Source organism: Thunnus albacares, chromosome 21, assembly GCF_914725855.1.
Source record: "Thunnus albacares chromosome 21, fThuAlb1.1, whole genome shotgun sequence".
Classification (NCBI taxonomy): Eukaryota; Metazoa; Chordata; class Actinopteri; order Scombriformes; family Scombridae; genus Thunnus; species Thunnus albacares.
The window spans coordinates 4,736,820-4,757,932 of record NC_058126.1 but is presented as its reverse complement, the minus strand read 5'-3'; the positions used below and the strand labels follow the sequence as shown (position 1 = coordinate 4,757,932).

At 37.2% G+C, this 21,113-nt stretch overlaps 1 protein-coding gene across 1 annotated transcript in view; it reads left to right on the top strand.

Annotated features, from left to right (window-relative positions):
- The first annotated feature begins 1,785 nt into the window (after positions 1 to 1,785).
- LOC122972445 (eotaxin-like) overlaps positions 1,786 to 21,113 on the top strand; it is a 67,785-nt gene continuing 48,457 nt past the window's right edge. Inside the window, exons 1-4 of the mRNA XM_044339558.1 lie at positions 1,786 to 2,483; positions 3,371 to 3,488; positions 3,931 to 4,003; positions 4,731 to 4,950. Coding sequence (XP_044195493.1) covers positions 2,417 to 2,483; positions 3,371 to 3,488; positions 3,931 to 4,003; positions 4,731 to 4,805 — 333 coding nt within the window. The 5' untranslated portion in view covers positions 1,786 to 2,416 and the 3' untranslated portion in view covers positions 4,806 to 4,950. Of the gene's footprint in view, positions 2,484 to 3,370; positions 3,489 to 3,930; positions 4,004 to 4,730 lie in introns of the transcript that reaches the window.

Genomic DNA, 21,113 nt, shown 5'->3' with positions numbered 1-21,113 from the left:
GTCTCTACACACCTGACAGTACACATTTCAGTCAAACTTTGACCAGGTTATGTGGGTTAAAATTCTTTCCTTTTCTAAAAATAGACTTGATGAAAATTAGGAAAGTAATTTGTTTTACACACAAACTCATCAAGAGTTTTCAATTTACTAATTGAAATTCAAGTGAATGGGCCCAAAACTTGCATAATTTTGATGCCACAGGTGTGAGCAAGACAGACATGTCTCACCCTGCAGAAAATTGTCATCCTCACTCCGTTGAGATTTGATGTTTCGCCATGACAGAGGAAGTTGCTATAACTTTATTGTAAATGCTCCAGTCTGCACCACACTTTACATTTTATAAAGGCACTTGTGTCTTGGGGGGTGGGCTCAGAGGATGAGCTCAGGGATTCCCTCAGCCACTGGCCTTCCTAAATTCTGGCTTAGGGCCAGCTCCTCTGCCTCCGTTAGAGGTGGCGGTGCTGGGCCACCACCCGTTTTACGGGCATCTGCCTTCTATCTGTTGGCTAAGTAGAAGTCTGTGTTAGTTTAAATAGGATTAATTATTTAACACAACAGCACAGTCACAGCAACAGCTACTTAATATTTACTTTACAATGTAAAACATGATCAAAATGAGGTACCCCCATGAAGTTATGCCAAGGTCTTACCTGTTTGAACAATGTTTTTATATTTCATCCTAAACTGCTGCCAAGTGCGCTTCTCCCCCACGGGATTGCACCTAAATGAAATAAATGAATAGGCTACCATTCAAGCAGTTTTCCCCTGTAATATTATTGTGATTGCAAAGGACTACATTTAAACTTACGCATTGACCCGAGCAGCAATGTTCTCCCACGCTGTCTCCCTCTCTTTTGCAGCTGCAGCGGTATTGCACTTCTTTTTGAAAATGTGTTCAAACTCGCCGTATGAGCGCATTAAGATTTCTAATTCTAGTGGGTTGAAAAATGCAGCCTTCCTTTTCCCCGTTGCCATGGTGACTCATCGAATCAGGGTTCCACTGATGCTGGCTTTTTATAGTTGTGGTGCATGTGCTTAACTCCAGGTGAAACTACTCTGAGTTGATTAAACTGACTCAAATTAGCTGTTCTGGAACCGGAAACTCAGAGTTTCCTATCTCAGAGTAGATCAACTCAGAGTTCAGGATTAGACTCAGAGTTTGTTGAACCTGCTTTGTGAAACGGACCCCTGTTCCATGACCCAGAAACTGATACATCACCACTTGGAGTGTGAATAGCATGAAAAACACTAAACCTGCAGCTCAGAGAAACCAGCCTGAAAAACATTCTCAAAACAATCTGGTCATAAAAAACAAATATTCCCAGTATTAACCAGGTGATGACAAACATATTTCAGATGACACTTCAGTACTGTTTGCTCTTCCAATCGAGCACATGTATTATGAACCAGGCAGTAAAATGTCTGGAGGGACTTTGGCACTAAAAGGACTGTAACATTGACAGATATCTACTTGCTTTGCACAGAAATTTTGCACACTTTTTGTGCAGGAGGACTGTGGATCTTGTCCCACATCACTTACATTGTAAGTGCATTATGAAGGGATCTTCTAATGGTCAGTTTGAACAGGAGGAATTATTACAACAAGAAGAACATGTTTCACTGTTCATTTGGGCTCCTGACTGTTGTTTTAAGCCAGACTTGAAAAATTGTGAACCCATCCTTTAATCACTAGACTGGTAGTCAGTTCCACCTTATCTTTGTTTTTTTTCTATTTTACATCCCTTTTCTGCTAATGACAAAATGTTCCTGCCATATTGATTTTTTTGGAATAATACATTTGTCCATTATTTATAAAACACTTTCATATCACATCTGATCTTTCTGAGGACATTGCAATATTTGGAAAGATTGTGTAACTGTGTTGAGCAGAGACATTTCAACATTTCATTTTTCAAAGCGACAGTTAGCTAACACACAAATTTGAAATTGCAAAGAAGAAACTCTCTTTAATAAGTGAATATAAAAAAACATTTATGTCTGAAATCCAGGATCTGGTTTGAGCAGCTCTGCCTCCAAGAAATGTTTGAATAACTTCAACTTGTTGGGGAGTTGGCTTGTGAATATGATGGTGTTGAATTGTAGTACTCTGCTGGAGAACTCAGTGCAGGTCAGTCTGGATGTGGGCATCAGTAAAGTGTGAATGTAAAAGCTGCAGCATCACCACTTAAGAGGATGCACAACAAACCTGAACATATATGGACATGACCAACGAACTCCAGGGCGTTTGTGAGTCTGTTCGTTTCCCTCGACAAGAACTGTTCCTCTTTTTTTGTGAATCTGCAGAATATAAGATCACACCTCTCTGGTTCACTCATCATTGGACTTTAGCGAGTTGTTAGTAACTGAACACAGGAGGTGTTTACAGCAAAGATCCAGTGTCAACAAGCGTTTGAAGATGAGGAAGACTCTCTGCATTTGTCTGCTCACCCTGGCTATCGTGATGCTGTTCTGTGCATCAGGAGGTACAGCTCTTCATCTACACTTTTTGCATTGTTTTACATACAGAGTAATGAAGTTATACTAGTCAACAGACTATTGATCTGTAATGTCATTATGACTTTGTGCTTAATGCAACAAATATAAGGTACAATATCTCATGTTTTTATAGAGCAGTAATAAATTGCACAGTAATGTAGTACCATACATGAAAGGTTTTTCTCCAACCTATAGATTGCTGCACACAATAGCATTAAGGGTACAATTAGTAAATATAACAATAATAATGATTATTATTACTATTGTTTATTTATGTATTCATCTATTTAGCACATTTTCAAACATAGTTGCATAGTGCTTGTTCTACTGTCTACATTTGTTTACAATGTGAGATCTGTGAAACACTTTGAATCGCACTGACCTGTATGAAAGGTGTTATACAAATAAATTGATTAAAAGTAAAAACCAACAGAGGAAACAGTAAAAATACTAAAATAATTAGATTACAAGAAGTCAACTCTAAAACAATGAGGGGCATAGACCACAACAAGATGAAAAAAAACAGTAGTTACAATTTAAAGGTCTATATTTAAATTATTGGACTCTACTGGAATATCTTTGTATGACTTACAGCTAAAAGCTCCTTATTGATCTTATACTGGCCCTTTATGCAACCCCTTGCAGCTGTAGAGTCTTGCTTCAATAAAAACTACAAACTGGGAAAGACCTACGTTTCTAAGTTTTTAACCCCTTTAGAAATGAATCACAGTCTGATGTCTATATGAATAAAGAAGAATTAATGTTGAATCTTGGACGGATCATGTTGTCTGGGTCCCTCCCAGTGTGTAACAGTGTCATGCTTGTTGTATTGATGAGTAAAAAATTAATTCACAGTGACTCTCTCTGTGTGAAGGTCTGGCACGTCCTCCCATTTCCTGCTGCGAGAAGGCCTATGCTCTGAAGAAGGATTGGCAAATCAAGGCATGTGTTGAACAGCATCCACGATCTGGTTGCCGGCACCATGCCTTCCTGTAAGTACAGCATGTTTTTTTGAACATGTCTTTAAACATACTAAACCTGAATAAATCTGTATTCATCTCTCTCTGATGTCATTACTGTAATCTGCTGGAAAACTAGTCGAGAAGAACTTCATGATACCAGAACACCACTTAGTGACATGAAGGCATAGCTGTTTCAGGGTTAAATATACTGTATTACAGGATACTTGAGCTTCACTCAGGTTTGGTTGCATAAAGGAATCTGTCAAATGATAAATGTTTGTCTGATATTCGACACTTAAGACACTGCTGTAACAACAACAGAGGAATACTGGGCTCTCTTCAAGTCAATATTTAATTAAAAAAACACCGTGGGACTAATGTTTAATAAGGTGTTGTGGATAGAAACATCAGCCAACATTCAGGTAATAATAAAAATGTATAATTGTTTCATTTCTCTGTTTCCTGTTTCTAGGATTATAACCGACAGCGATGAGGAGAAGTGTCTCAAACCAAATCTCCCGTGGCTCAAAAAGGAAATAAATGAGGTGACAATTGGTTGTTAAAATCTGCTGGGTTAACAAATGTGATATATTACGAGTACATAGTGTGCTATAGTTAGAAGGTCTGGAGAATCAGAATAGTTTCAAACCTTGCAGGATATGATGAATTAGATTTTTACCATGTTGACAAATTTCACATTTTTGCATGATCAACTGACCTGTTGTGGGTTTACTAAAATACTTTAGGTTTTGCTGGCTAAAAAATTGGAATTAATTAATTAGAAGTGTTCCAGTTAAACAGTCTATATTTCCCCTATGATTACTGCCAAGCTGCAAATTTCTCTGAAATTATTTGAAGGCTATGGAACCATAAAAACAAAATACTGTATTAACTGAACTTTTCCAGCCAAGGATTGGTTCACACTATTTCATGGTCCTAATTACTTCCTTGCAAGTATACTGGAAAGAATAATATAATTTGGTACTGAATTTAGGGAAAAACAGAAAATTCCCTCAATTCTTCAATTTAAAGCCAAGTAAATATTCATTCATTACCCATTTATTATTGAAAATTACATGTTGAATTGTATTCTTACTAGTGATGTGCAGAGAGCCCAGTATTTATATTTATAGCAAAATTATTTATATTTGTATTGAAATAAAAGTGAAAATAGGTGAAAAAATCAATTTTTTGTTTTTATCATGCTTTTAATTTTAGGACATTAAAGTGTTAAAATAAGTGTTTTAACCTTTCTGCCTCTCTGCACCACAGGGAAAATTGAAGTGTCCTCCAGTGATCTCAGGCAAACGCAGATTTGAAGTGGTGGATGAAGATGATCTGGAATAAAAACAGCAGCCCAGAACAATTTCTGATGATTTACTACTTATTGCTTTTACTGAAATATCAAGATGTTTCAAGCAGAGTTGTTCTTTTTTGGGAGAAATAAACCTGAAGCCAGAAATAAATCATATTAAATTGATTTGAAAAGTGACTGATTGTTGTTTTTCTACATTTATAAAGTTCACTTTTAGTACAGGAGTTCATAGTAGCAGAGCAGATGGACCCAAATACAGGAGACATCAGGCACAGGAACTGAAGAATTATCTTTGTTAAGTCTCAGAAATGCAGGCAAAGCATAACTGAACAGGACAGAACAAAACTGAGCTACAAAGGATCCAACAAGACTGAACTAAAACACAAGGCTGAAATACTAAATGAACTAACGAGGAGATGAGGTGCAGGTGGGGAGATGGGCTGAGAAACTCAAGTGAGGGGAATGAGGAGATGAAACAGGAGAACAGGAAAGAAGCTGATAGGCTGGAGAAAACACTGGGAAAAGGGCAGGGCCTACGAGGCTGAATGCAGGACAGGTGTGAGGGAAAAGCAGGCTGGGGAAGAGCACAGGAAGACAGGAGGGAAACAGTGCAAACAGACAACCAAAAACACAAGCAGGCTCAAGAAAGCCTTAAATACCAGCAGGCCAAATACAAACAAAAAACACTACAGAGCTACATGGGCTTAAAGTCCCAAAACATAGATCTGTTCCATGACCCAAAAACTGATACTTCACCAGTTGGAGGGTGAAAAGTATGAAAAACACTAAACCTGCAGCTCAGAGAAACCAGCCTGAAACATATTCTCACAACAATCTGGTCATAAAACAAATATTCTCAGTATTAACCAGGTGAAGACAAACATATTTCATATTTCACTTCAGTTCTGTTTGCTCTTCCAATTGAGCACATGTATTATGAACTAGGCAGTAAAATGTCTGGACAAAGGTTCAATGCAACAAGCATCAGTATCTCCACTGGTCCTTAAATATAATCTGCAACATATCTTCTCTTCTGTATCTTAACAGAATACAATGCAATGCAATGTGAAGCAATGATATACATTTACATGTCGTTCCACTTTATCTGAGCTTATGATGAAGTAACATCTGTCAGTTACTGATATCAACATGAACTAAAAACCAGGTGTGTCTCCAAACTGCCAGTCTAAACTGATTATTTCCTATCTGATTAACCGTTATTGCTACAGCATGATATGTTCCTTTTTATGCCGAAACACTAAGACACGTTGATGAAGATAAAAAGCCATCGGCATGTTGACACCTGTTTAGAGAAGCCAAAGAAACACATCGTCATGGTGACAGGACAGATGAAGGACAAATGAAGGACAAATGAAGCAACAGCAAAGAGGAAGAGACTCAAACCATGATATCCAAAAAGGTGATTGCTTCACATTAACGTTCATGAGCATGAATGTGTTGTTTATAATCTGCATTTCACTGGAAGCCTTAGCAAAGACAGAGTGAACTTTAATTTGGCTTGTATTCAGCTTGTTTTATTTTATTTTTAACTGGTCAGGTTGTAGCTTTGTAGAAAATATCTCGATTTTCTACTCTTTTTTTTTTTTACAAAATGTTTTATTTGCATCTAATGAGCTCATCTTTCTCAGTGTGGAACATTTTATGAGGTTTTATATACAATTCTGAAAACATAAACAATTTTTCATCTCATATGGACCAAATTTGCTTCCTGCCAAAAATATGTATTTTAGTTTCCCATTTAAAAAAACATGTAAATCTTTAATCTCATCAATAACTTCTCACCATTTTATGCATTCATAGATTTCTCACATTAAAGTTATTGTACAAGTTCATGGTCTCAAGCTACAATAAATGCTTTCATAGGAAGCCAGTAAGATCAGCACCACTGCCATGTGCTTAAGAAATAAAATATATATTCATTTTGACAACTTTATTAAATTTTCCAATTGTGAACTGATCTATAAATGTCAAAACCGAAGCTGCTGCTGCTCAGAGACCTGAGAAAACCTGTCAGCATTTCTAGATCAGTAACTCAGGGTGCAGCTGTGGATATAGGACTGGCCGATACGGACAAAAAAAATCAAATATCAAGTTTTTTTCAAGCTTGGTGTCGATTCACGCTTTTCATTTCCCTGCAAAATGCAGACCTGAAACATCAAGCAAGAATAATAAAAGACCTGCACCACCTGCAAGACTGTCATCATTATGCCTAAAAAACACAAAACTCATTATGAAATAGTCAGAGACAGCTGGAGTCTGTCACCTGGAGTCATGACAGATCCGTAAACTGCTGCAGGTGTTTAAGTATTGTGACTAATTAAGTCGTGACTCAAAAGGCTAATGTAGCAGCTATCATCTACCTTACTTTATGACTTAAAAATAAACTTTGTGTGCATAATTTAATATCTCAATTTATCTGATTTAGACATTTTACATATCATGCAAAAACAAAAATTCAAATTAGTTTGAGATATCTCCCAGACTTATGTGGGGAGTTTTCAGACTTAATCTGTTTTGTGTAACACACAGAACTCAAACTGGATCATAACTGGGATTATTTTGACTCCAATCTGAAGCAGTTTCTGAAGAGTGACCATTACAATTTGTATTTTCTATTTCTTGTTTGTGTTTTGTGTAACTGCATATGTATTTTTGTTGCACTGTATGTAGTTTTAGCTGATGCAGTAAATTCTTGGATATGTGGATTGATCCATCGATGAGACTGATTGAGTTATGATTGAATTTATTATATATCAGGATAAACCCCTTGAGATGTATCATCTTGTTTTTAAGGGGGTCCCAAACAACAAAACAAATGGAAAAGGTACGAGACACAATGATATATAACACAGCAATGATACAACAAACAACATACAACAAACAAACAATGTAATGTCATGTAATACTGGAAACACTTGTGTGGGTGTGCAGGGCCTTTAACATTTCCTCAAAACTTTTTTCATTTAAACTTGGTGGCTGCAGGACTTCTTTTCTCCACTTGCTGGCGACAAAGTTTTGATAAACACTGACCTGTAGTGAACATCGACTCCACACACAGGTGAAGTATGTGCTGTACATGGTGTTTGTGTGCAGCGAACCTTCAAAGACTCTCATCAGACTGGTTTCAGTGGACAGTTTCAGTGTTGCTGATGATCCAAACATCCATTCAGAGGCTTTTCCTGCATGAAGAGAACAAAAAGTCTGAGGAAAACATGAAATATTTCAACATTTTAGCATGAAAATTGGCAAAATATATATATCAACAATACAAAACGCTCCTCACAAATTAGTATTTTAATGGTTTGTCTTAGATATTTTGGGTATTTTTCAGTTAAAACTGTATCAAGTATGTCACAGGCTATTGTTTTTACCCTCTTCCACATGTCAGTTGTGCATTAATGCATGTTTAATAATTGTTTTTACTGATTTTTTTTCCACCACACCACCACCAACAAATATGAACAGGTCTTCATTCTGACCTGCAGGGGGAGACACTCACACACATCAATCACAGACCCACACCAAAAGGAAACAGAAATATTTCAGGCAAAAGAGAAACTGCTTCAGGTTTCCTTCAGTCAGCTTAAGAGTTAAACTGTGAAGAATTTCTGCTTTAAAATCAAAACATCAACTCTAAATCGGTCACCTGTTTTTGCTTGGACCATGCTTTTAATTTGGAAAAGTACAGGGTGAAATTTGTGTGGTCTATGAAACATTCCTAATCACAGTACTCACTGCTCTTTTTTGAAAAAGAAATGAATAAATACATTTTAAATAAATCCGTCTGAAGTAAAAAGCAGAGTCAGCACTTAATGGAGATCAAACTTTTCAAAGTAACCTATTAATGAATGAAAATCTCCTCAAACTGCATAACAGATCACACCATCAATCATTCATCACTCTCACTGTATGTGTCGAAAAATGAGTCTGTGTGACCTTTTCTCTAGTTGTTGAAGTTTACAACTTCACAGTCAACACATCTCGCACTAACAAGTTACAAATTAATTAATTGAATAGTAATGATGAACAAGCAGCACAAAATGACAAAGACCAGCATCTTTATATTTACATCTTAAAACAATGTAAAAGAGGTCAAAAGTTATATAAAGCTACTGCAGTTACAGACAATTCAATCCAAATTAAATTAAATTAAACTGACTGATTTATATTAAATATAATCTTTTCACTAGTCATTTTGATTTCCCTCTTTAATTCTAATTATGGCTGAAAGATTCTGAGAAAATATCTAATTGTGATTATTTTGACTGATATTGTAGTTGTGATATGATTTGTGATATTAGAAGGAATCATAATGTTTACATCATTATTTTAATTTTAATTGAAAAACAAAAAAGAAGAGAAAAGAAAAGAAAAGAAAAGAGCAACTCTTCCTCGGGTGACTGAAAATGTCAATGCATGACGTGATCAGACTGTCAGCAAGAACAGTCTGTTGACAATTACATAAAGAGGGATATTATAGTAAGGTTGCGGTGAATAAACCCCTTATTTCAAAGATGAATGTACATTTGAGAGTTCAGTGGTCTACAGAGATGTGGATAAAAGTGATCAGATGAGTCATCTTTCACCATATTCTTGACAAGTGGGCGAGTGCACGTGTGGCGTTTGCAGTGTGTGCACAAAAAAAGAAAGAAACATACACACCAAGAAGACAAAAGCAATTCAAGACATAGTCCACACATAAAATACACAGAACTACTACACAGTAGTGTTCAGCAGTGCTTATGTTGTAAAAAAAAAAAAAAAGATTCAGCTGAGAGAAGATACAATAAAGCCCAGAAATATACACAACACAATCTGAACATAAACTTTAACATATGTGGAGATACATGGTTTTCACTCAACAGTAATTATGTTCACTCACTTCAGGTTACAGTGCCTCCAGTTTTAATAGCATAATGTATCAGATGAGAAGACTAAAATAATACTGTGCTGTGGCAGGAGGTTGGTACAGTCCAGGGTCCAGGTGTACTATATTTAACAGTGCTTAATGCATCCGTCAGTATTTTACAGATTGGCAGCCAGGGGCCTGTAACACAAAGCAAGTTCAACTTAGTCTGGCTGTCTTGGGGTTGCCTGCTGCACTGAACATTGGCCATCCTGGATAACCAGTATCATGAAGCTGTCAACTCTGATGGAAAAGAGGGAAGGTTGGTAATTACAGGCGACATCATCAGAACCATAAACAAAGTACTTAATATGAAACAGTAGATACTGTGCCTGTGGGAAAATTTGGTCATAGCGACAGCAAAAAGTGGTATTCCATTAGGTGAAATGTAAACAATACAATCATATAACTACAATAGAATAAGAAGATGTATTAAACCCAAGTTAAACTAATCTTGCTTCGTGGTACAAGGTCCCAGACGTCACCTGCACCAGCAACATAACTCAAAAGATGAAAATTATATTTGTACCATTTAAAGATAACAGAACTTAAGTGTTGACAGTACAAAATTAACTAAATATGCACATTTGCATTAAATAGTAAATAGATAATTGGCTGCATATATATATATATATATATATATATATATATATATATATATATATATATATATATATACATAGCGCTTTTATCCAAAGTGTTTTACAGTGTTTCTGCTGCTCACTCAACCGTTTACACACACATTCACACACAATGATGACAGCAAGCTATCACGCAGGATGCTGCCACAACCATCAGGAGCAATTTGGGGTTCGATGTTTTGCCCAAGGTCACTTTGGCAAGCAGACGGGAGGAGTCGGGGATCGAACTACAGACCCTCTGATTGGTGGACGACCCGCTCTACCTCCTGAGCCACAGCTGCCCCCTACATCTGTGAATTATGTGGATTAGGGTTAGGGTTAGGGTTATGTCAAAAATGCTAATAAACTTAATGCAAAATCAAATTGTGTTGGTTTAATTATGAAAAATGTCCAATTGAATATAAACCTAAATGAGAAAAAGCAGAATCAAAGTGAAAGTGAATGGAAAACATCGAATATCTTAGACTGCTTGTCACGCAATCCAAACTATGAATGTCACAAGACAGAAGAGTCTGTTTCTTTCTCGGATTCTCTGAAGTTGTTCACAGCAACAGCAAAACTACTGAGAAGTTGTCGTTGTGGTTGAAATGTTATCATGGGTCACGTGTTTTCGTTTCATGACAGTGAGAAAGAGAGGACAGCAGCAGGTGTGAACTTCACATCTCTCACCAGTCATGTTATTTATGAGCTTGCAATGATTTGTTGATTTAGTTTGAGTTTATTTATTTGTACAGGTTAAAGTCAAACAAATACACAAACAGCAACAACAACATAATCAATGTGCAGGGAGAGGGGAAAAAACTAGTAGGCTTATTGAATACCTTTACCTACATAATATACCTACATATGTACATGAAAAACTAAACAAATAACAAACCAAGCAAAGCAAAGTCAACTTTATTTATATAGCACATCTTAACACAATAAAACAAGTACAGGTGCAGAAAGAGTCAGTGCAGAATATAAAAATATCAAAATATACAAAATACACACACACACACACACATGTTGTCATTGGTCACTTTTGGGGACATTACATAGACTTACATTCATTTCCTGGAAACTTACCCTAACCCTAACCATAACCATTGCTTGCCTAAACCTAAACCTAACCCTAACCTTAACCACTGACCCAAAAATTTTGTCCCCAATTGGACAAGCCGTCCCCCCTTAACTGGTTTTTGTCCCCGAAAGTAGCCTATGACAGACCACACACACACCACACACACACACACACACACACACACTAAGAATTTCGCCGTAGACTGTTGTGAGAAGTAAGGTTCTTAACGTGCTTTTAAAACTGTTCAGTGTGGAGGCCTCTCTCAAATGGGATTATTAAACCAAAATTAAAATCTTTTTTTTTTATAAATCTGCTCTAAAACACTTTGAGGATGAATAAATTTTAACCCAATGAGAATAGTAGTTCCATAAATTTGGACCCTTGTATCTGATGGAAAATTGACCTCTGGTTTTCAGATGAAGGTTAGATGATTGTCTGAGAGTTGGTTTCAAAGTGAGACCTGAAATGATCATGAATATTTCCCTCCTTGAAGTGTATCTTACATATAAAAGTACATGTTTGGAAGATGTTAACATCATAAATTGTGAGAATTTCAGTTCCTCGAAATGAAAGAGCCGACGGGGAGCAAAGATTTTGTCTGGTTGCAATTCTGAGAAAAGTGTTTTTGTAGAAGAAAGATTCTGTGAAGAGTTTAGTGAGCTTAAAGCAAAGAATTCAGGTCCAAAAAAGGAGAAAAAGAGGACCAATTGAGGAAATTTTTCCTGTAGCACTGATTCCTACTGTGTATCTTGAGAACTCTAATATGAGAAAAGTTTTTAGAGATTGATTAATTAACACATACACTCATATGTAGTGTGGTTAGGGAATAAATTCTCTATGTTCCTGTACAAATCCGTAGTGTTAATTTGCATTAATATATAACAGAGGTCTCATTTCATCTAAAAGTTAAGCACAGTAATTAATCATTGACCTTACAAAATGTAGTGACAAAATATTCACAGCAGATCCACATCCTAGCTTTTTTCCTGAATTTTGAATTTATTTATGAAAAGGTCGTGATGAGTAGTTGAAGACTACTCAGATGTCACATGAGTAATCAGCAGCTGTCATGATTGCTGCCGCTTTAGACTGTCAACAGATCTATTTCCATGACAACTGAGCAAACTCCTTCAACTGATGAAGACCATTTGATTACGGTTCAAACCTCCAGAAAAATCTACCAAGTGGAATTTGAATTGGGATTGTTTTGACAAACTATTTTTTATGTTATCTCTGTATTGTGCAACCAGTATCTTGTCCTTCACTTTACTGTAAAAACAAATGTGTACACAACTTTATAGAGACATGATTATTATGGATCATGTCTCTATAAAACATAATTTGTTTGTTTCACTTGCTGCAGATATTATTTCTAAACAACTGGTGGTTAAAGTCATTGGCTAGCGTGTTAGCAGAAAACAGACAATCATTTCACAACATCCTGTCAGACAGAAGTGTGATGAGCATGACACTGCATCTCATCTGCCCTGGTGAATAATAAAGTACTGAAACTTATTAGTAACATACTGAATGCTGATATCTGCATTAACCCCCATGAAACGGAGGTATGATTATTGTGGCACATGACCTAGTCATCCTCCTCCTTTCACAGTGAATCCACAAACTCTGTCTTATTTTGCAGAATTACTTCTTCTTTTCTGGGTCTTTGCACAATTTGAGGCAGATTTCAGAGGAAATGCAGGAAGTAATTGATGGGTTTAAAGGAAATATTGTCTTTCCTGGCATGTGGAAATCATGAAGTCACAAATTTTCCACTGTAAAACAACATGTTCTGCAAAGCCTACCCATCTAAAACCTACCTACATCTATCATTCTGCTTGTCTATTTATATATTTCTTATGCATTTGTTTAATCAGAGCTCTCAAAAAGATGTGACTCATGTGTCATCTTACTTTAAAAATGAAACCATTTGTGGTTGTGGAATGTATCATGGTTGTCGTGGTGACGGCAACTGTTGAAAACATGCACCAAACATGTAGGCATCCTCCTACAAGTCTTAAATTATCATATGTTCAATACAGTATATATTCGTCTAGTCCTTTTTATAATACATTAAATTAAATGGTTTCGCCAACAAGAAGCATTCACATTTCCTCACTTATTTTATTTTTATTTTTAATCTTTTTAAAGTTGAATCTCATTGCAGTATCCACACTGATGGTGTCACAAGTTAAACAGACATTAGGCTGGTCAAACCCAGTGAATCCTGGCTGTGTGACCACACAGTTTACACACTATTTAGCCACAAACTCTACTTTTAGTGCACAATGACAAAGCAGGTTAACTGGTTGAATACAGGCCACTTTCCAACTGAAGATAACACAATAAAATCACAAGTTAGACTATAGCTGCACTGCCAACTGTTCCCCACATTATAAGAAACGTTACAGGGTGAAGGCTTCTTGCTGAGCTCAGTTTAACTTGACAGACAAACACACTGATTGATTGATTAAAATGAAATAAGACTTTCAGGAACCAGCTGCCGTCACTGCGAGCAACCACGACGCATTCAACTGAAAGTTGCCAGTTAACACAGTCACTTGTTTAACCGAAAAAGGCGTTTCTGGTGATTTTCAGGGGAATGTGTCATGGTTGTCGTGGTGATGGCAACTGTTGAAAGGTCTTAAAAACCAAATGCATGGCCAGTTACTTTCCTCTGAAGTTAGGAAGGAAGATCTCACAAATAAGTGTTACCACCAAATGTTCAACCTCACTACACTTTTGGGTTTGCTAGGTTTGTCCAACAGCCTCTCACCTGAAGCCGTGTGTTTAGTCTATACCACAATGCTGTTGTGATGACATGATTATCACATCTTGGATACCCCTGGGTTAAGGTGTGATCATTTGCTTTTTTAAAATTAGAATGGCATCATCTAAACATATAACCATGCATGTAGAAATAGCACTGTAACATTCCCCAGCATGTCAAAACCTTTCATATAGATCACACAGACGGCCTTCTTGCATCTCCTCTGCACTCGTGGTAAACCACAAGCTTGCAGAGATGCTAAAAGTGTGAGCAGATGTGACAGGAAAGGAAATAACGCCTTTGTGTGGATTTAGAGTACATAGTTCCTCTTTAAGCCATGCAAACTAATGAGATCAATAAACAATCTTACACTAATACAAATACTAATACATTTGTATATTAATATTATATACAAATACTGATGCAGTGCTCACACTGATTACAAACAGTGAACCTCCAGTATGCAAAAACATGGAGATGCATTTGAAAATGACTTCGTTGATTATGTTGCATGCAACTGTGAACTGTAAATGTGAAATGAACCATGTTTATGTTTAAAATTATTTCTGCAATCAGTCTGTGCAAGTTGCAACCGTTGCCAGACAAGCCACAGACGTACACTCAACACCGATTGAAGGAGAGATGGGGAAGTGTTTTACGAATGCAAGCTGTTGAAAAGAGGAAAGAAGGGCTATAAGTCTTTAAAAACAGCAGAATAAACAACTTTCAGACTGTTTATCTCACATGTCTAGACTGTAAAGTTGATCAGTGTTTCTTTCCAAACTCATGTTTCACTCACAAAATGGCATCTCGGAGAAAAAGCAGGTGTTAATTGTGTTAGTTAATACATTACTGTGAAATATGGATATCAAAGATGATAAAAAAAATGACTGTGGGTCATACAAACAAGACACTGATATCAGTAAATATGCTCCTTCGCTGATTTCAGCCCATACACACCCTATATATTGTATGACTAACTGTGACTTTTTCCACATTCCTTCCATGCTGCTCATGTCAAATACTGTATGTCATGAACTGAATGCAAGATAAGGTTAAATAACCACAGTCACACCTAATATTGACATAAGCACACATTACTTAAAAGGACGCTATTTGAAAAATGCAACTCCTCCTCTGTTATCAGCTCTTTGCTTACACCATACTAAGATTTTTGAGATAAAATTGTTTTAGACATTCGATTGAGAAATGAAACTCTGGCTACATTTAACTTAGGCAAAGTTTTTTTTAGTTTTTTTTTTTAGAGGGAAACTCTCAGAAAATAAGAAACTGTACATTCTGCATGTTACGCCGGTGAAAAACATCCTATGTGTTGCAATCGAGAATGAGAAGTGGCTAAAAGAAGAAGGAAGGAAGGAAGTTTGGTTTATTTTAATCTTCTAACCATCAACACCAATCTAAGTGATAGCCACCGGGGGAATTCAATCTCAAGTCACTTGTCTGGGCTCATCACTTTCTCAATCTGCTGTGCAAACATGGTGGGAAAATGACAACTGACCATAGCCTTTAAAGTGCATCAACTTTCAGAGGTTAAGTACCATAACCTTTATACTTTCTGAGTTAACCCCCCCTATTGTCCTTGGGTCAATTTGGGCCAAAACAGTATCCTGATTAAGAAAATTATGAATTATTTTAACTACAGTTGAGATCAGAGGAAAATATCTTGATGAATTATGGCAGACTGGTATATGTAAAAGTTTAGTCAGGATGCTGTTTTAAAACCATTTCGATTTTTTTGATGACAGCACATAATGACACCTGTTGTCCTCCCGGATCAAAATTGACTCGAGAACAACAGGAAGGTTAAACTTCCATGCTGCAGGTCACATTTTTTTACATTGGCCTCAAACCACATCTAGGCCTCATTTACATGTCTCCTTCCTGGTTTTACTTCAGTTTTTAGTTCAGTCAGAGACAAGCAGCAACTACCATTCGGTTGAAGCTAATCCAGAAGTCCTTAAAGGTTCAATGTGTGAGAATTGGCCATCTGATCCAAACAAATAAGGGGCAGCATAACACCCCCAAACCCTTCTCCCCCAAACGCATCATCCCACCACCATTAAGTATAAAGCTGTTTACAGTGAATATGTGTTATGGTGTTGTCAAGATATCAAAATGCTGCAGAGACATTAGAGCCAGTGGTAAATTACAAAAAAGCTGCACAGATCACAAAGCGGTTGCACCACGGAGATAAGTTACAACATAACCCTAAGTAACAGCTAACTGTTACTTATTTTATTTTTATTTTTAATCTTTTTAAAGTTGAATCTCATTGCAGTATCCACACTGATGGTGTCACAAGTTAAACAGACATTAGGCTGGTCAAACCCAGTGAATCCTGGCTGTGTGACCACACAGTTTACACACTATTTAGCCACAAATTCTACTTTTAGTGCACAATGACAAAGCAGGTTAACTGGTTGAATACAGGCCACTTTCCAACTGAAGATAACACAATAAAATCACAAGTTAGACTGTAGCTGCACTGCCAACTGTTCCCCACATTATAAGAAACGTTACAGGGTGAAGGCTTCTTGCTGAGCACAGTTTAACTTGACAGACAAACACACTGATTGATTGATTAAAATGAAATAAGGCTTTCAGGAACCAGCTGCCGTCACTGCATGCAACCACGACGCATTCAACTGAAAGTTGCCAGTTAACACAGTCACTTGTTTAACCGAAAAAGGCGTTTCTGGTGATTTTCAGGGGAATGTGTCATGGTTGTCGTGGTGATGGCAACTGTTGAAAGGTCTTAAAAACCAAATGCATGGCCAGTTACTTTCCTCTGAATGTAGGAAGGAAGATCTCACAAATAAGTGTTACCACCAAATGTTCAACCTCACTACACTTTTGGGTTTGCTAGGTTTGTCCGACAGCCTCTCACCTGAAGCCGTATGTTTAGTGTATACCACAATGCTGTTGTGATGACATGATTATCACATCTTGGGTACTCCTGGGTTAAGGTGTGATCATTTGCTTTTTTAAAATCAGAATGGCATCATCTAAATATATAAGCATGCATGTAGAAAGAGCCATGCCAGAGACATTAGAGCCAGTGGTAAATTACAAAAAAGCTGCACAGATCACAAAGCGGTTGCACCACGGAGATAAGTTACAACATAACTCTAAGTAACAGCTAAATATTTACACATGCCTGTAGAGTAGGTGTAAATCATAACATGTCACAGAAATCACTGATGGTAAAACAGCAGTTTTTCTGCCACACAGCATAATTTTTTCATCAATTGCTGCCATTTTACAACACAGTAAACCAGTAGATACTTCATTTATTGATATGATATTTCGGTATCGATCCAGCTTACTGCAATGTGCTATGATGCCAAATGGCTCATATAGCTGGTGCAACCCAGTGCGGTTCATCAGACCGCACTGGCTGGACGGCAGATTGAATCTGCTAGATACTGGCTCCAAAAGATCCCTAGTTCCAACTGACTCCCATTCAAAAAGTGTTAGCTTCTCTCTAGAAATACGAAGTCAATCATTTATTTTAACCTGTTAAATGATATTGTCCCACCCAAGGGACCTGTGAGACCCATAATATTAGTTGTGCTATTTGGCACAAATTTGGTACACGTTTGGAAAGTTACCTTTCAAATGAGACCAGGGTTATGATTGTAATCAAAAGATTTGAACAACAGTAACCTTTTTATTTTGGATACATTATTTTCAGGCTTTTTCACAAAAATGAGGGTGCCTGATAAGAGGTTAACAAGGCATTATGGTCTCAAACTCTATATTCTGGCCCTCTAATAAGTGTGCTGGCGGTCATTTGGGAAATTATTTCTCCGTTAATAAGATTTGAAGACTTATAGTTGCTTTGATGTCTGCCATGTGGGCGTTGATTGACAATCATGATTGACAGTTGGCTCACCTGCTGCTCTTCCCAGCTCAACACCCTGCACTCCTTATTTGGAAGGTCCTGGCTCTAAATGTAAAAGATGGTACTGATCATAAGCTGCATCTCTTGGCTTCAAACTGGCTCCAATGCAAAGCAACAGGTGACGTCACACCTTGCTACGTCCATCTTTATATACCGTTTATGGTCAGAGGTAGAGATGGAAATCACAAATCTTTGCTGATTCAAATCACTTCATTCAGTTCAAACATTCATAGTCACAACTCTGTTGTCCGTTGGCTTTTTTGCTAAGTTAAGCAGTCACATTACCGCTGAAATGCACTTCAGTACATACAAACAACAGTAAATGCATCATGCTTGATACATTCACATGCATGATTCTGACTGTGTTCAGTTCAGTTGTACGTTCAGTCTGTTGAATCCAAACTGTCACGTTCAGTTCAGGACAAAACGAGTCTTTACAAGCACACAAATTTAATAGCTCAGCAGCCTGTTAATGACTGTTATCAGATGAGTTTCTGTAGCTTTCATTGTCCTTTAATATGCTTTTTTTCAACTTTATGTTTATCGGGCAAAGTTAATTATCCAGTTATTACGACATTTTTTCTTTTAAATTCAACTAAATAGAAATCCAAAACTTGTAATCTGTATAAATCTCCTTTACTTACCCTCTCCTCCCAATTTTACGTCACTTCCCCAACCCTACCCACTGTTTATACTGAACTCCTTCGTCATTCATTCTCTCGACCGACCAGTTTTCATACCGCCATCACCTCTTCTTCCACCCACACACATGTTCCAACAAACGCCCCTTCATAGACACATCTCTACCCTCCTCCACTGTCCTCCGCCCCCTCACCACCTCATCACTTCTATCTATGTGACAGTATCATCCAGAAAGAGTGCGTTTATAAAACCGCTAGTTACCCAGAAAATAGGAACAACGAAACAAAAAATAAGTAACATACACACCACGTCATCACGTCTAGCCAAGGTGACAATCGGTCTGTGAATTGTGCATTTTGCATTCTCAGCATGAAAGTTTTCCATTGTGTAAATTCCTTCAACTACTGACTGCCATTTATCACAGGCTGGAGGGTCTTTTTGAGCCAACTCAGTGTTATTGCTCTCCTATATATGTAGTAAGTACATATTTTTCCTGCTCATCACTGCTTCTGGGATTGCCCCAGGGATGACCAGCAATGGGTCCCTGGGTAGTTGAAAACCAAATATTTTATCAGGTAAATCAAATATCTCCCTCCAAAAGTTATCCAAGAGAGGGCACTTCCAAAATTTATGTGTATGGTTTGCAGACTCCTCATTACATTTCCTCCAACATGCACTTGTTTGACTGGGGTCTATTTTGGAAAGGATGTGAGGGGCTCTAAAGACTCTGTTAATATTTTTCCACTGGAACTCTTTCCATAAGTTTGCATTAGTGACTTCATGAGTTTCTGAAGTGATATTTTCCCAGACTGCCTCACTATTTTCTAATTCAAGCTACCCTCTTCCCCAACAGATGGCTGCAAAGAAAATTGCACTTGCCACAACAGACAAGTAGAAGCTATGCAACATCGTCCTTCAATGTGTGCAGCAAGATGTTGCAGATCTTCTACCAGTCTGCTGTGACAAGTGTAATTTTCTTTGCAGACATTTGTTGGGGCAGCAGCATCAGAACCAGCGACTCTAAGAAACTGAACATACTGATAAAGAAGGCGGACTCTGTGCTTCTATCTATATTTTGTTTAATATGAAGTCTTGAGTCTTTATCAAGTATTGTTCAACAGGGGAATCAGATTTCTTGAGGCAATTCCAGTTTGGATGTTCGAGCAAAAACCTTCTTATCTGAAGATATCTAAAAAAAATCTGATCTTTGCAGGTTAAATTCATTAGTTAACTGTTAATTTTTTTTGAATTCCTGATCCTCAATGGGCTGGTGGACAAAACTAAGATTTAGGTGTCTCCATCTTTTGTATAAAACTTTTTAGATGAGCAAAACTTGACAAAACCAATACATCACTGAGGAGTAGGGATGTGCAGAGGGCCCAGTATTTGTATTTGTATCTGTATTTGTTAATGCAGCAAAATTATTTGTATTTGTATCTGTATTCAAATAAAAGTGGAACGAGGCTTAAAAAACCTGTTTTTTGTTTTTATTATGCTTTTAATTTTAGAAAATTAAAAGCATAATGTTCATGAATAAACTACCTGACGAAGGCTGAGCTAAAACCAACCGCATTGCAAATACGCAGACAGACCTCTACCTATTTATACACCCATAACACAGAGACAGCACACCGTGTACTGTGAACTTCAAAGGCAATTCTTGCTTTGCACTTTTCAATTAATGCTTATTTTTTACAACCTAACTTTGTGGAAAGGAGAAGGGGAACAACAGGTTATGGAGAGTCCCTTGGGAGCACTTTGTGTGTGTCAGTAGCTCAGCTTTATCTCTGGGGAACACCCCCAACTCTGGGAGTGATGTCCAAATTAGGAAATGTGCGTCATGTAGCAGGTGGATGTGACTCCCCTCATTGAGACCTGCTGACAAACGTAACAGCGGAGCAGAGGAGAGAGATTGAGATAGCGATGTAACTGACCTATTTGTATGATACAAATATTTGTAAAAAAAACAAAAAAAACAAAACTATTTGTGCTTTGCTGAATAATGTATTTGTATACTAAGGAGACCAAATGTGCACTGCAGCTCTCTCCATGCTAAGGGTAGTTTTTGACCTTTTGATCTACTGAAGGTCTCTTCTAGGGTTTTATTCTCAGTGAATGGAGCATATGATAAGGTCATTGGAGTACAGATTGACTTCTCAATCTCCAGCCACATTGTGTTCCTTTAACATGCTTTAACGAGGAGGTAACAGCCTGTCAACACTCAGTCACCACAGAGGGGAACTGCTAAAAGTTACTGATTCAATCAGTGACATTAGTGATTTAGTATAGTCAATTTGCTTTGATAGTTACTTCAAGGAAATTGCCATTTAAAGCAAATGGTTACACAGTTAGATTTGGCAGAAAAGACTCTG